General features: G+C 41.6%; 1 protein-coding gene and 1 long non-coding RNA gene across 38 annotated transcripts in view; one reads left to right on the top strand and one right to left on the bottom strand.

The window, feature by feature from the left end:
* The window catches only part of RBFOX1 (RNA binding fox-1 homolog 1), a 1,485,186-nt gene extending 1,473,751 nt beyond the window's left edge, over positions 1-11,435 (top strand). For 26 of the 37 annotated variants that reach the window (XM_079952530.1, XM_079952520.1, XM_079952521.1 and 23 more), the window contains 2 exons: positions 4,633-4,708; positions 10,451-11,435. In XM_079952530.1, coding sequence (XP_079808656.1) covers positions 4,633-4,708; positions 10,451-10,573 — 199 coding nt within the window. In that variant the 3' untranslated portion in view covers positions 10,574-11,435. The remainder of the gene's footprint in view (positions 1-4,632; positions 4,709-10,450) is intronic. The other 11 variants (XM_079952524.1, XM_079952525.1, XM_079952554.1 and 8 more) reach the window with 2 other exon arrangements.
* Positions 11,436-12,084: 649 nt separating this feature from the next.
* Positions 12,085-14,283, bottom strand: part of LOC307202577 — a 359,325-nt gene continuing 357,126 nt past the window's right edge. Inside the window, exon 2 of the long non-coding RNA XR_013832944.1 lies at positions 12,085-14,127. This is a non-coding gene — a long non-coding RNA (uncharacterized lncRNA). The remainder of the gene's footprint in view (positions 14,128-14,283) is intronic.

Genomic DNA, 14,283 nt, shown 5'->3' with positions numbered 1-14,283 from the left:
TATTGTTTTTTTTCTATGGTTTTAGTGATTCTTTTTTTTAAAAAAAATATTTTTATTAAAATTTTAAAGGTTACATAAGTCACAACAAAAAAACACCCGATTAAACAAAAAAAAGCAATACATAAAAACAAGTCACATCAAAAGAAAAAGATAAAAAACGAAAAACAGACAAAAAAACAAGCAAAAAATGCATAGAATCCAGAGAAAAAGAAAAAAAAAAGAAAAAAAGAGAACAAATCAAACCTTTACATAACTTTCCTTCTTTAACTTATTTCCTTGACCTCCTCACACCTCCCCTCTTTGTATTCTGGTTCAGTTAGATATTCCAGCAAATCCTTCATCCTTGTTTTTATCCTAATAATTTATCTTAATATACTGTAGTTTGACATTCTCTTCTTTCACCAATTAATCATCCATTTTCACTTTTTTAAATCTTATTTCTCATTAAAACTAATATATTGAACTTAATCTTTTAAGACATTTCCCCTAGGGTCATAAAAATTTCATTCCACGATTTTTCATTTCTCATTATTTTTTTTTAATTCTTTATATACACTTTAAATTCCCAATTTATTTCCTCCGTCTCCCCTCCCCGGTCCCGGCCCCTGCCCTCAGTTCCATCAGCCTCCCGGCATCCATCAACCTGGAGATCTGATGTCCGAGGCTCTTAACTCTTCTTCATTTCCCTTCTGCCGATCTTCTTGATAAACTTTAGTGCTAAAAAGCAGATCTCAGGGGAGCTCCATCCCAACGATGGTTATATTCCTTCTTGACAAGTCTGCCAGGTTTCCATAATTAAAGCTAGGGCCCATAAAGTATTCCAAACCTTGTTTCACAGTTCTTCCAAATCCAAAGGCCCCTGAAGCTCCAATCTCCTCCTGGCTCAAATTCATATTCCAAAAGTCATTTGATCCCTGTATAAAGGGATCTCTCCACTTTTACTTTTCCAGATCAGGCCAGGCACCCATCTTCAAAAACTGGCTTCTCCTAATTACAGTCATATAAGGCCTCAAGTTGTGATCCTCCATTTGCCTCTTTAGGGTTAAAGCTCCCCCATATTTTGCTTTATATTCAACAACAGCAACAACAGCAACTTTCTCCTTCTCTAATTCATCAATTTGTTCAGTTAAGAAGGGTTCTTGTGCCGGGTTCTTGTCGACTTCTATGCTGATGCCCACTTTTGTTCCCAAGATATCAATATTAGTAGCCATGACATCTGTTTATGCAGCTTTCCCAGCAGATAAATTGTCCTATTCAGAGCAGACGCTACTTCTTCCTTTACCGACATTCTTAAGAAATTCAAGGTCAAAACTAGTTTCTCACTGTCCTTATCTTCAAAGTAATTTCGCAGCTGCACACTTGTAACAATGTCCCAAAACTCCCTCTAGAGGGAAGCAGTCTCAATTTGTATCAAACCTTTCCAGCACAATTCCAAAAGTAAATTAATAACAGTTCCTAGTTACTTTTTCTTCTTTTTAAATGCAGAAGCAGACAATAGAAACAATATCTTTCTTTTAAAGCTAGCTGTCAAATTAATGCCAACTGTCAAATTAAAGCTAGCTGTCAAATTTGTCCTGTTTACCGTCGATGGACTTTTTGCAAACTGTTCCCAGGTTCAGAGACGTAATGCTTCAATCTTTAATTTTCCACCTTCTCCTGCAAGTTCACTTGGTCAGAATTGATAGTTTCAATCAGTGGAGTTTTAATCCTTTAAGCGAGACTTTCCAAGACCTTAGTTAGTAACTACTTTGCTTCAGTCTATTTACAGAAAGGGAAGGTGGACTTCCTGTTTAGACCTTCCCCATTCAGTGCCAAATTAAATTATTTAAAAGCTCAATTTCCCGGGTTGTTGTTTAGAATCCAATTGTCCACAGGAAAAAAGTCAGCGCTCTCCACTCCAACAGCGGCAATGCGGCTTCGCTCTGTGAAATAAGCGGTCGATTCAAAGCACCGCGCCTCTCACCCCACATCACTCCGGATTCCCGATACCGGTCTCCCCGCGAGTAGGTGGGCGCTGAAGGTGCGAGTAGGTGGGCGCTGAAGGTGCCAGCCGAATCCCAGGTTCACAGACTTCTCCCGTCTGTGATTTCTAAGGGTCTCCGCCGTCGCCGTGGCGGTCAGACCCTGTTTTTCACGGAGCAGGTTCCTACCGATCGGAGGAGCTCCGCCATTGCCGGAGGCGCTAACCCAGAAGTCCAGTTTTAGTGATTCTTGCTTTTATATGTAAGCTGCTTTGAGTCCCATCGGGAGGAAAGGCAGGGTATAAATAAATCTATCATAATAATAATCATCATGAATTAAATGTTGCACAGCACATGCACCTAGTCTTCCTGTGGCAAAAACCCTCAAATGCACCACATGTTTCAATCTACATTGTTGGGGAAAAGGCTAATCATGTTTTGTGTCCCCCTCTGCCACAGCTGCCTTTTAAATTGCTAAACAAAGAGACACATCATTGCTACCGCACAAAAACACCAGTATTATTTGGTCCTAATTTGTCAGAGCAACTTCTGCCAAAGTGAGAAACTCATCAGTCAAGATTTATGACAAGATAAATGCTTTCCATTTTGTATAGACCACAGTAACAACATTTCTCTTTGGACTTTGTGAAAGGAAAACCATTTGCAATGAATAACCTTTTCGCACTTCAGGCTGAATCCGAAACATTGCAGTGCTTTCTTTTAAAAAGAAGCTCTTGTTAATGCACCAGCAGAAGTAATGTCAACATTGTTAGCTATAGGATTACTGCAAGTGTGTGAAGTAAGGCAGACACAAAATGGGAAAGGGGTGAATTACACACACACACACAGAGACAGACAGAGAGAGAGAGAGAGAGAGAGAGAGAGAGAGAGAGAGAGAGATTTGGGGATGAAATATTACCCTCACTCTGACTTGGCTTAGTGGCATCATCCTTTATCCATATCCGATTGGCTACATAGCAGCCTCAGAAAGCCTTTTGAGAGTAAAGATAGTTTTCCCTTGTCCACTATCTGATTTAACTTCACGATAACATGCATTTCCCGGATTGGATGGGGTTACTGGAGGCAGAAGTCCATGTTTGCCTGTTTTAAAAAATAAAAATGGCTCCAAAGCTGCATATTAGAGGCAGAAGCAGGTACACCCAGGGAGTAAACCAGGTGCAATAAAGAAGGTTAACCGGAATGACTTGAAGCTTCACACGCGTAATTTTCTTCTTCCTAGTTTTTTCTTAAAGGAGTGAAAATTTGGCACGTTTCATACATTCTCATCACACTATAGCTACCGGACCCCTTGACACCACATAGACAACACTGAGATAAGACCAAGTACCTGATCTGGTGAAAAGCAACTTCCTATCTCCCTAACTTGGAGTGTTGCTATACAGATGAAACTTACTGGCTAAACAGAATCAACAATGGGAAAAAGTTAGGTGGGCGGCTCCATGGAAACACTGCCAGCTGTTGGCTATAGGTAGCATCTCCATAGTTCAGTGGTAAAGCATCTGCTTTGCACACCAAAGGTCCCATGTTCAGTCCTTAGCATCTCCAGGTAGGAACGGGAATGTATCCGTTCTGAAACCCTGGAGATCAGGTACTGTCAGTCAGGGAATGCAGTGCTACTGAGGGAGATGGACCAAAGGTCTGACTTGGTATAATGCAGCTTCCATTGTTCCTAACTACATGCAACGAGGAGGGGGGAAATAAGGTGGCAGTTGCCAAAAAAAGATGGTAGCTCTGTGTTCTGCTTATCCCATGGTAGCACGTATGCACTGGCCCTTGTACCTGAAAGCATTATACATATGTGTCTCCACATCCCTGCTTGGTTAGTGGATATAGGAAACCACCAGGTATAAATGGCATCAAAATATGAGCAAGTTGAACTTTGCATTTCAAAAAGGGCAAGTGGAGAAAACTCTCCATATGGCCAATGATGTAGATCTGTCACTCTTTGTCATATTAAGAACCACTGTTCTCTGATGCATGTTTCTTTGTGCGCCACCATTTTGCCCTATATTCCAGGTGTCATATAAGAGGATGCTACGAAGGTCTCCTTGCCCAGTTGCTTCCCACTCAGAAACCAAATTCTGCCCACTTAGTTGCATTTATCATCCATTAACAACAACAAAAACAACAAGAAGAAGTTGCATTGCCATTTGGATTGTCAGCCAAAGAGGCACACTGCTTCCTAACAGCTGCTTGGCACATTTTATACAAAAAAACCTTTGAGAGAACCTTTTGTTCTTTGACATTTTATATATTATTTTCCCATTTATTTTCTACTTATGTCCATCACACTTTTGGGAATTCCCTAAGGCTTCCTTGAGGGGGTAGGGTAGGGACCAGGTCCCTTAAATTGAAAACACACCTATTCTGCAGCCATGGCTGCACATTTGCTTTGCATTCAATCTCGTAGAGCTAATTATAGCCATTCCCCCCCCTTCTTCCTTTTCATTTGTAAACTGAACCCATTTCCCCAGAGGATATTGCGTCCATAACGTGCTGAGTCAGTTCATTTCCAGTGTAATTGGATAGAGTGGAATGTTTGATTGCATTCATTTTCCAATTCCTTTCCGTTTCTTTTTTAACCTCTGGGGTTGCTTTGGTTTTCTTTTATTAATCCTCAGCTCTGCTTTCTTTTTTCTTTTCTTTTTAGTTACGGACGACTTTATGCTGCAGACCCCTACCACCACACACTTGCTCCAGCAACCACCTACGGCGTTGGTGCCGTGGTAAGTGCTGATTTATCTACTCCCCTCCCCCTTCCCTGCCTCCCAGTCTGCCCCAAACCTCCCCTCCTCCTCTCCTCTCTCCAGTTCTTAGCATGGTTGACATCTTCTCACTTTTCCTTAATTGAATTCGTCTCTTCTGCTAACGGCAGCTAAAATGCCACATTAATCCTTCCCGGTAAACTTGACAAATGTCTTAATTTCTTGGCAATGTAGCACGCATAAGGATATATATATATATATATATATATATATATATATATATATCCTAGGTGAGCACTTACCTTAATGGAACAATTAGTCATTTTGATAATTAAATACATCACAAATTGAATGCCTTCACAGTAGCCTCCATTCTTTTTCTTTTCTTTTCTTTATTCCCCCCAACCCCCAATCTTTTGCGTTGAATTTACATTGCCTGAAGGTTCAAGTCACACCAGTGATTATAAGTATAAAGAGCTGAAACTGAGATTTCCCGGCCTCTGCTGTCAATCACCCTGAATCCCTGCTATTTTCTCTCCCTTATTATTAGAGTTAATATTTAAAATTATAGCTGTACTGAAAAGAGTAGAGGATAGGAGAGCATTCAGCGGTCCTCTCCAGTTGTTGCATAAAGTTAACCAGGCGCGTGAAAACACAAACACACACACACACACACACTCCACAGGAAGGGTGATTTATGTGAAACTGAAATGTACACATAAAAAGACCCCATGGGGACATTTTGTTGGGCAATACTGGCCTTTTGCATCAGGAGAAAATAACCCTCCCGGTGTGTTATGTGGAACCATGTTTATCTTAAATTAAGATAATCAGGGCAATCAAGCAAAATGTTAGTCACAACCAATGGAAAAGCAGCGAAATGAAAATTAACTGCAGAAAACTGTGAGTCCATTTGAATTAATCAAGACTGATTCACACCCAACTTTTGATGTATCTGTGCCCAATACATACCCTTCCCTTCTGCTCTGCAGTATAGTCTACTCATAGTCCAGAATGTAGATGGACTCACCCCCATTTTAGGGACGTGTTGCAGGACAGGCAGGGCAGAAAGGGAAGGACACAACACCACGCACCCTCTGATCCCAGCCTCACCCTCGCAGGCATACATTACTGTTGTTCACATAACGCTTTCAGGGTGTGCAAATTAGGAAGTTTTACACTGAAATGTGAACTGAATTGAATTTCTCCTACAACTCTTATGCTGTTGGTCTCCAACTCCTGGCAGCCCCAGAAGCCAGCATGAACAATGGTCAGGGGTTATGGGATTTGTAGTACAACATCATCATCTGGAAGGGCATCCCCCCTTTTCTGGCTTAAAGAGAGTGTGTATCTTTGAGCAGGGAACATGAGGCACAATGGATCCAGTTGCAGATGATACAAAAGTGTGTTGCCAAATTGTACATGCGCCAGGGTCTGCAAATAAGTGTGATACACATGTTTAGATGATGGATAAAATAAAAAATAAAAAATTACAGTCTTTTGCATCTCTCTAGCAATTGTTCACAACTTTCTCAAAGAATCTTTTCTTCAGGAGTGTGAAAGTAATGTAATTGGATGGAAATGCAGACATCTTGTAATCACGCCAAGGTCTCTCGATCTGGTTGAGTCTAAATTTATATCACCTAAATTTATATTCACCCAGCTTTTTGTTTTTAAATGGATGTACCTCCATGTAGCATGAACTACTTGTGTTTACTATGCAAAAGAGACCCTAAAATATAACATTCTCACTGAAGTGAGAAATGGCAGAGCTGAGTAAGTTATAGGAAATATTTATACTGGAGTTTGGGGTCCTAGTTTTTTGCCGCAGTTTTTGGAGACAGTAATGTTTCTGAATACCAGCTGTTGGAAACTGCCGGAGGAAAGAATCCTCTTTTGCTTGGGTGCTGCATCCAGGTTTCCCACAGGCTTCTTGTTGGCCACTGTGAGAACAGGATGCTGGACTAAATGGCCATTGGCCTGATCCTGCAGGGATCTCCTTATGTTCTTTCCAATCACTTGGTATCAAATGGGCAACATTAATATTATTATTATTATTTATAATTTTGCGGAGATTAAAGATGCAGAACTTACGTGAGAAAGATTTATTCTGGTTTCCATTTCTTCAGTGTTTCACATGAAGAACAACCCCCCAAATTAGCTTCCGTTTTTTACTTTAGGTGGAATATGACAGTTTCTACAACCTGCGGCTTCCCACTAGCCCTGGGCTTCCAATAGTACATCATGCACTAGTGACAGTCACATGCTCACAGCTCGGTAGTAGAGCACATGCTCTAAATATAAAAGGTCCCAGGTTGAACAGCTGGCATCTCAAGGTACAACTGGGAAAGACTTGCTGTCTTTCAGACCCCATGGAGAGCCATTGCTGTTCAGTGTAGGTAGCACTAAGCTAAACAACTAGCTTAGTGTTGGCAGTTTCCTAGGTTCTTTACCCCTCTCCCAATAAATTTCTCTTATCTTATTAAAATTATTATTATGATGATGCTGATCTTAAAATCTTTCAGATATTTGCCTAAGCAGAAGCCAACAACTTGTACTCAGTGCAGAATGTTGTCTTTAGAGGCCAGTCATCAAAGTGGGATGAGATGGAGTGGGATCAGGGATTTGGTCTACCATTAGGCAAGCAGCACTCTCCCATCTGATCCTTCTAACCCCCGCTTCTCTGCCCACCTACTGCATTGGGGGTTTTTCTAGACCCCATAATCTGGCTTGCTTTCTCAGGTGCAGTGAAGAACCCTATCCCATCAACAGTGTTGAAGTAAGTTTTAACTTCCAGTCCAGTTTGCTTCTGTACTTGGAATAGAGAAAGAGCACCATCACCCTCGGGCTGCAAGATGTATTGGGCTGGCCCTGGGTGACATGGCACCCTACTTTATTTCAATGAATGCAAAACTATCGCAGGGCACTGCGTGTGTGCGTGCGTGCGCACACACACCATTCCTATTTCTAGGCATATTTTTAAGGACTTTCCCTTTGAAGCCCACATGGAAACGGGAATGGGACAAACTCAGGTCTGTTCCCATGAACAGCTTGGGTGGACCAGGCTGTCATAATAATAATAATAATAATAATAATAATAATAATAATAATAATTTATTATTTGTACCCCGCCCATCTGGCTGGGTTTCCCCAGCCACTCTGGGCGGCTTCCACAGAGACCAAAAATACACTAAAATGTCACACATTAAAAACTTCCCTAAACAGGGCTGCCTTAAGATGTCTTCTGAATGTCAGGTAGTTGTTTATCGCTTTGACATCTGATGGGAGGGCGTGCCACAGGGCGAGCGCCACTACCGAGAAGGCCCTCTGCTTGGTTCCCTGTAGCTTTGCTTCTTGCAATGAGGGAACCGCCGGAAGGCCCTTGGCGCTGGACCTCAGCGTCCAGGCAGAACGATGGGGGTGGAGACGCTCCTTCAGGTATACTGGGCCGAGGCTGTTTAGGGCTTTAAAGGTCAACACCAACACTTTGAATTGTGCTCGGAAACGTACTGGGAGCCAATGTAGGTCTTTCAAGACTGGTGTTATGTGGTCTCAGCAGCCGCCCCCAGTCACCCAGTCTATCTATCCCCACTGGAAGCATGGCTGTATTGATTTCATTTGGGAAAGGTCTGTATCTCAGAGGAAGAACATCTGCTTTGCATGCAGAAGGTCCCAGGTTCAACAGACAGCATCTCCAAGCAGTGATTGCTGTCTCAGAGGAAACAATTCAGGTGCTCGGGGGTTTCCTAATCCTAATTGTTGTTTGTAATTTGGAATATTTACGCTGTGTTTCCTCTGCAAAATTTCCTACTGGGGGTGTTAAGGAATGAGTAACAAGTTGAGGTGAAATTGGAGTGTCCTGCTTGGCAAAACTCCTGTTGTGTTTTGAGGTAAATGGAAAAAAAAAGTTTCATGAGCAAAATTTCCTACAATGTGTTTTATAGATGCCTATGAAAAGTCATTTGAGGTTTGGACAATTACCAAAAGAAAATGATCATGTATATATTTGGGTTTAATTTGTGACTGAAGCAGGAACTTAGGAAGCCTTACACCAAGTCGGATAATGGGTCCATCTAGCACTGTATAGTGGTACTTTGGTTCTCAGACTTAATCTGTTCTGGAAGACCATTCCAAAACCAAAGCATTCCAAAACCAAGGTGCGCTTTCCCATAGAAAGCAATGCAAAATGGATTTATCCATTCCAGACTTTTAAAAACAACCCCTAAAGCAGCAATTTAACATGAATTTTACTATTTAACGAGACCATTGATCCATAAAATGAAAGCAATAATCAAGGTACTGTACTATAAAATAAATCCGACAGTATTGTAGATAATTTAAAAAATTCTTACCTGCACTGATGATAGTCATTGTTTGAATGGGGGGCTTTTATCCATTTCCACAGTCACACATTAAAATCAATCGATAGCTGAATTGGGTTCCACACAGTCACAAAAACAAATTAGCCTCAAAAACAAAAACGCAAAATAAATAGCAAAAACAAAAGCGCCAGACTTAATCCATTCCAGAAGTCTGTTTGATTTCTGAAATGTTCGAAAACCAAGGCGCAACTTCTGATTGGTGCAGGTGCCCTGGAAACAATAGCTGACAGCCATATGAGACGTTCAGCTTCTGAAAAACATTTGGAAACCGGAAAACTTACTTCCAGGTTTTCAGCGTTTGAGAACCAAGTGTTTGAGTACCAAGGCGTTTGAGAACCAAGGTACCTGTATTGTCTACACTGACTGGTGGTGATTCTCCAGGATTTTAGACAAGGGGACTTCCCCAGCCTTGCCTGTAAATGCTGGGGATTGAACCTGGGACCTTCTGCATGTAAGCCTCTCCCACTGACCTATGGCCCTTCCCCTACAGCAAGCTGCCTTCTACTGAGTCAGAGCCAGTGTGGTGTAGTGGTTAAGAGCAGTGGACTTGTAATCTGGTGAACTGGGTTCGATTCCCCACTCCTCCACATGCAGCTGCTGGGTAACCTTGGGCTAGTCACACTTCTCTGAAGTCTCTCAGCCCCACTCACCTCACAGAGTATTTGTTGTGGGGGAGGAAGGGAAAGGAGAATGTTAGCCACTTTGAGACACCTTAAGGGGAGTGAAAGGCGGGATATCAAGTCCAAACTCTTCTTCTTCTTCTACCCAGCCCATTATTATCTAAGGCAGCTTTCTGTTCAAGCACTGGACTCGATCCCAGTCTTGATTGACATGTGTTGCCTTATACCAAGTCAGATTACTGGTCCATTTAGCTCAGTACTGTCAACAACACCTTGGCATCAGGTCTCCAAGATTTCAGAACAAGATCTCTCTTAGAGATGCCAGGGGGTGAACCATGGACCTTTTGCATGAAGAAGAGATGTTCCACCCATGGAGACATGGGCCTTAAGAACTAAAGAGCTTAAGAAGAGCTTGGCTAGGTCAGGCCAATGGGCCCATTGATGCCATTCTCACAGTGGGCAACCAGATGGCCATCATGGAAAACCTGCGAGCAGGACCTGAGCACAAGAGCACAATCCCCTCCTGTGGTTTCCATCGACTGGTATTTAGAAGCATGCCCCCCCACGCCCCCATCATATAAGCTGATGATTCACTCACTAATTGGTCAGCTGGCACCTGTTTGAACAGCTTTGAGTGGTGTGTCCTGAACCTTGCTTGCAAATTTTTTTTTGAAAAAAACCCAAAACAACTAACATTGCAAATCCCGTTGTGAAGAAAAGCAGACGTTTAAAAAACAACCCATCAAATTGCTTTGTTTCAGAATGCTTTTGCACCCTTGACTGATGCCAAGACTAGGAGCCATGCTGATGATGTCGGTCTCGTTCTTTCTTCATTGCAGGCTAGTATATACCGAGGGGGATACAGCCGTTTTGCTCCATACTAAATGACAAAACCCATAAAAACCCTTCCAATGTGGGGGGAAAAAAGGAAGCTTTCCGAGGCCTGGGTATTGCAATACATGCAATAGTGCATCATTTTAGCAACTCTAAAAATAAAATAAAAATAAAAAAGAGGAAAAAAATCTACATTTTTTTATCTTATACCTCAGATATTTTGTTCTGTGTATTTTAATATCGTGGGTCTTTTCATTTCCGAACGTTGCATAGTTTGATTGCTGGCTGTAGAAGGTTATTATTATTAAATTATATTATGATTACTTATGATTAATTATTCTTATTTTCATTGTCGTGGTTGAACTAGAAAGCTGCTAGAAACTAATTTAAAAATAAAATAAAATAAAATCTGTTTGGGGGCCACAATCAAGACTGCTATATCATGTAAATGAATTATATATGCTGAATATTAAGCTATCAGGATTCCTCACTTGTTTTGTAAGAGTGTTAAAGTGACATCAGGGTCCCCCCTCCCTCCTGTGCATCTAACATTTATTTTTGTTTTATAAAGGGGAGGGAAAAGAGGAGAGTTGAGACGGTGGCGATGGGGGTCCAACACGATTAAATCGTAAAGTGGGACCGCCACTGCACCCATCGTCCCATATCAGCTGTTTTAAATTATTCACTATTTATTCAAAGCCAAAGGTTATGTTGTTAATTTTGAGGCTGGGGCGGGGCGGGAGGGCGGAGAGAGGGGTGCTTTAACTGACACCTGTACATAAAATCTAATTTAATGCTGTCCAGAGGGCACCCCCTTTCTAGGTAACCCACCAAGTCAAGATCAGCTCCAAGCATAACTAGTTCTTTAAGCAAAAAAAAAAAAAAGAGAGAGAAACAAAGAAAAGAATAGAGGAGAAAGAGAAAATCTCTGCTAGTTAGAACATGAACAAGCTTTCTTTTTATATTTCTTCCAGTATAATAAATTATTGATATCATTGCAGACTTTTATATTACGGGAGGATTAAAAAAATAATGATAATAATGATAATAATAATAAAAGGTGATAAAAGCACTGTTTCTATTTTTTTTTCTTTTTTTCCAAAAAAAAGAGAGAAAGTAATAAAAAAGTTAAATTCTTTGTACCGGTTTAATGGGGGTGGGGTGGGCGGGGCGGGGGGGGCGGGGAAGTGTATAAAATTTACATCTGTGCAGTGGAATTATTATTATTATGACACACCTACGGCGCTTTAGGTTTAGACCAAGAGATAAGAGACAAAAAAACCACACATGTATAATCATTTTTACAGAATTTAAAATGCTGCTCATATTAAATAAATAAATAAACAAACATTAAAAAGTTTATATACGCATTTTACAAGTACTGCAACCATTGAGTAGAGAGAGAGAGAGAGAGATTGAAAATAAATAAATAATAATAATCATGGTATTTTCATCTGCTTGGTACTTTTGGAAACATGACCGTGTCGTGTAAGCAAACTGCAATTCTTCGACATGTTCCAAGCCTGCCCCACTTCCCAACCCGAGGCTGTTGTGTTTGAAATTGGCTGGACCCAACTAAAAACAAAAACACCAGAATCATCAGATGAACAGAAGGTGGTTTGATGTCAGATACTTCCCATGTCTGATTCGCTGATGCCCCCCCCCCCCAAAGCACTGAAGAAACTCACGCCAAAGAGGCAGTTTCTGGCACAGCTGAAAAATTGCAGTTTGTCTGTACATCTGTTGTCCTGTTTACAAGTTAACCTAAGTTGGGGGTGTTTGTCAGGGGAAACTTCTTGTTTTTTGTATTTAAAACAAATAAAAAGCAGAAAAAAGACTGTCTTGCGACAGTTTTTGGGTTTTCTTTTTTTTGTTCTTTGCTGAAGATAGTTATTATATTCTCATCTGTATGGTGCGGGCCTAAGAAAAAAAGGGGGGCGAGCACTTTATAGTTAAAAATAAATAAAAATAAAAATGATCAATTCACCGCTGTGAACCTGCCAACTCGCTATAAACAATTCTGCTTTTTAAAAAGTGTTTGTGAAATCAGGCTTTCCTCTTTGTCATCGTAATGTGCATGCGATATGATCAGTTGAACGATAAACCATCAATAAAGTTTCACAAGATTTGAAAACGAGGTTTCTGGAGCATTTATATCAGAAGATGAAATATATATATGCGCATATATATATAAATATATATGTGTGTGTATGTAGATCGTCTTTGTCAAAGCCAAATGGGAGGGAGAGCCACACACAGGGGTAGAGTCAGAGAGCGTAAAGGGAGGAATATGCATTTATCAATGGAAAAAATATTGGCTACTAAAAAAGAAATGTATTCCGCTAGCCAGGGAATGGACCATAACTTCTGTCATGTTGAACCCCCATGCTTTTAGACCTAGATTGAAATCCTGAGAAATTCATGCAGAAATCACAAATCCAATATTTCTTCTATCCCACTGCCTCCTATCTACTCCACTGAATCGGAAGCTGCTTTTAAAACCCGAAGGGAGTCTCCAAAGCAGTTTGAGGCTAGGAATGAGGTAGAGGAAGGGATGTATCAAAAGCAAAGGAAGTTCAGCTTAAGCACACCCCTACCCAAAAGTATTGGTGAATTCTGGTGAACACAGACAAATCTTGTGCAACCAAGGGAAGGGTGCGCTCCATGTGCACAAAGCCTGCCCTTAGTGAAAGGAAATTGGGGGGGTCTGCGTGGGTTGGGAGCAGGATCCATAGCTCCCATATCCACAAGACCATGCAAGATTGAGACACAATCTAGTTGATCCAAACCATTGTGGCGATCCATTCTTTTCCATTCCAGCGCTTGTCAAAAGTTCCCTGTAGCTTTAGTTTAAGACTTGATTTGCTAGAGTATAAACATTTGGGGATTGACTCCAGCTGCAATTACCCCAGCTTATTGTCCCAAACTGTGCGTGCAAAGCACCAGAATCTTCTTCCTGTGCCTGCCTCTAGGGCCATTCCCCCAACCTGGTGTCCCCCAGATGTTTTGGACCACAACTTCACACAACACATAGTCGAACAATGGAACTCGCTCCTACAGGAGGCAGTACAGTGGACCCTCCGGATACAAACTGAACTCATTCCGGGGGTCCGTTCGCAGCCCGAAAATTACATAAATAGAGGCGTGCTTCTGCGGATGCGCACGGCGAAACCCAGAAGTATACACTTCTGGGTTTGCCATGGCGGTAACCCGAAGATTCCATATCCAGAGCGATACACAAATAGAGATATGACTGTACTGGCCACCAACTTAGATGGCTCTGAAAGAGGACCAGACAGATTTATAGAGGAGAGGGATATTGAAGGCTACTAGCCATGCTGGCTATGCCAGTTGCTGAAAACCACAGGGGAGGAGAGTGATCTTGCGCTCAAATCCTGCTTGCTGGTTTTCCACAAGCATCTGGCTGGCCACCATGAGAACAGGATGCTGAACAGGATGCTGAACTTGCTGGCACAGCCAGCAAGGCTAATAGTCAAGGATGATAGGAGTTGGAGTCCAGCAAGTTAGGAAAGAGAGCAGCAAGTTAGGAAAGGATGCTATGTGACAGGCATAGGCAAACTCCAGCCCTCCAGATGTTTTGGGACTACAATACCCATCCCTGGTCCTGTTAGCTAGGGATGATTGGAATTGTAGTCCCAAACATCTGGAGGGCCAGAGTTTGTCTATGCGTGCTCTGTGATATATATGCAGCTTTCAGAAGATAATCTGTGTGCCCTTTCTCAGTTTCTGTTGAGTTCAG

Source organism: Podarcis cretensis (assembly GCF_951804945.1).
Source record: "Podarcis cretensis genome assembly, chromosome: 14".
Lineage (NCBI taxonomy): Eukaryota > Metazoa > Chordata > Lepidosauria > Squamata > Lacertidae > Podarcis > Podarcis cretensis.
Note: the sequence above shows the minus strand (reverse complement) of the source record. Positions and strands in the feature narration are given on the sequence as shown.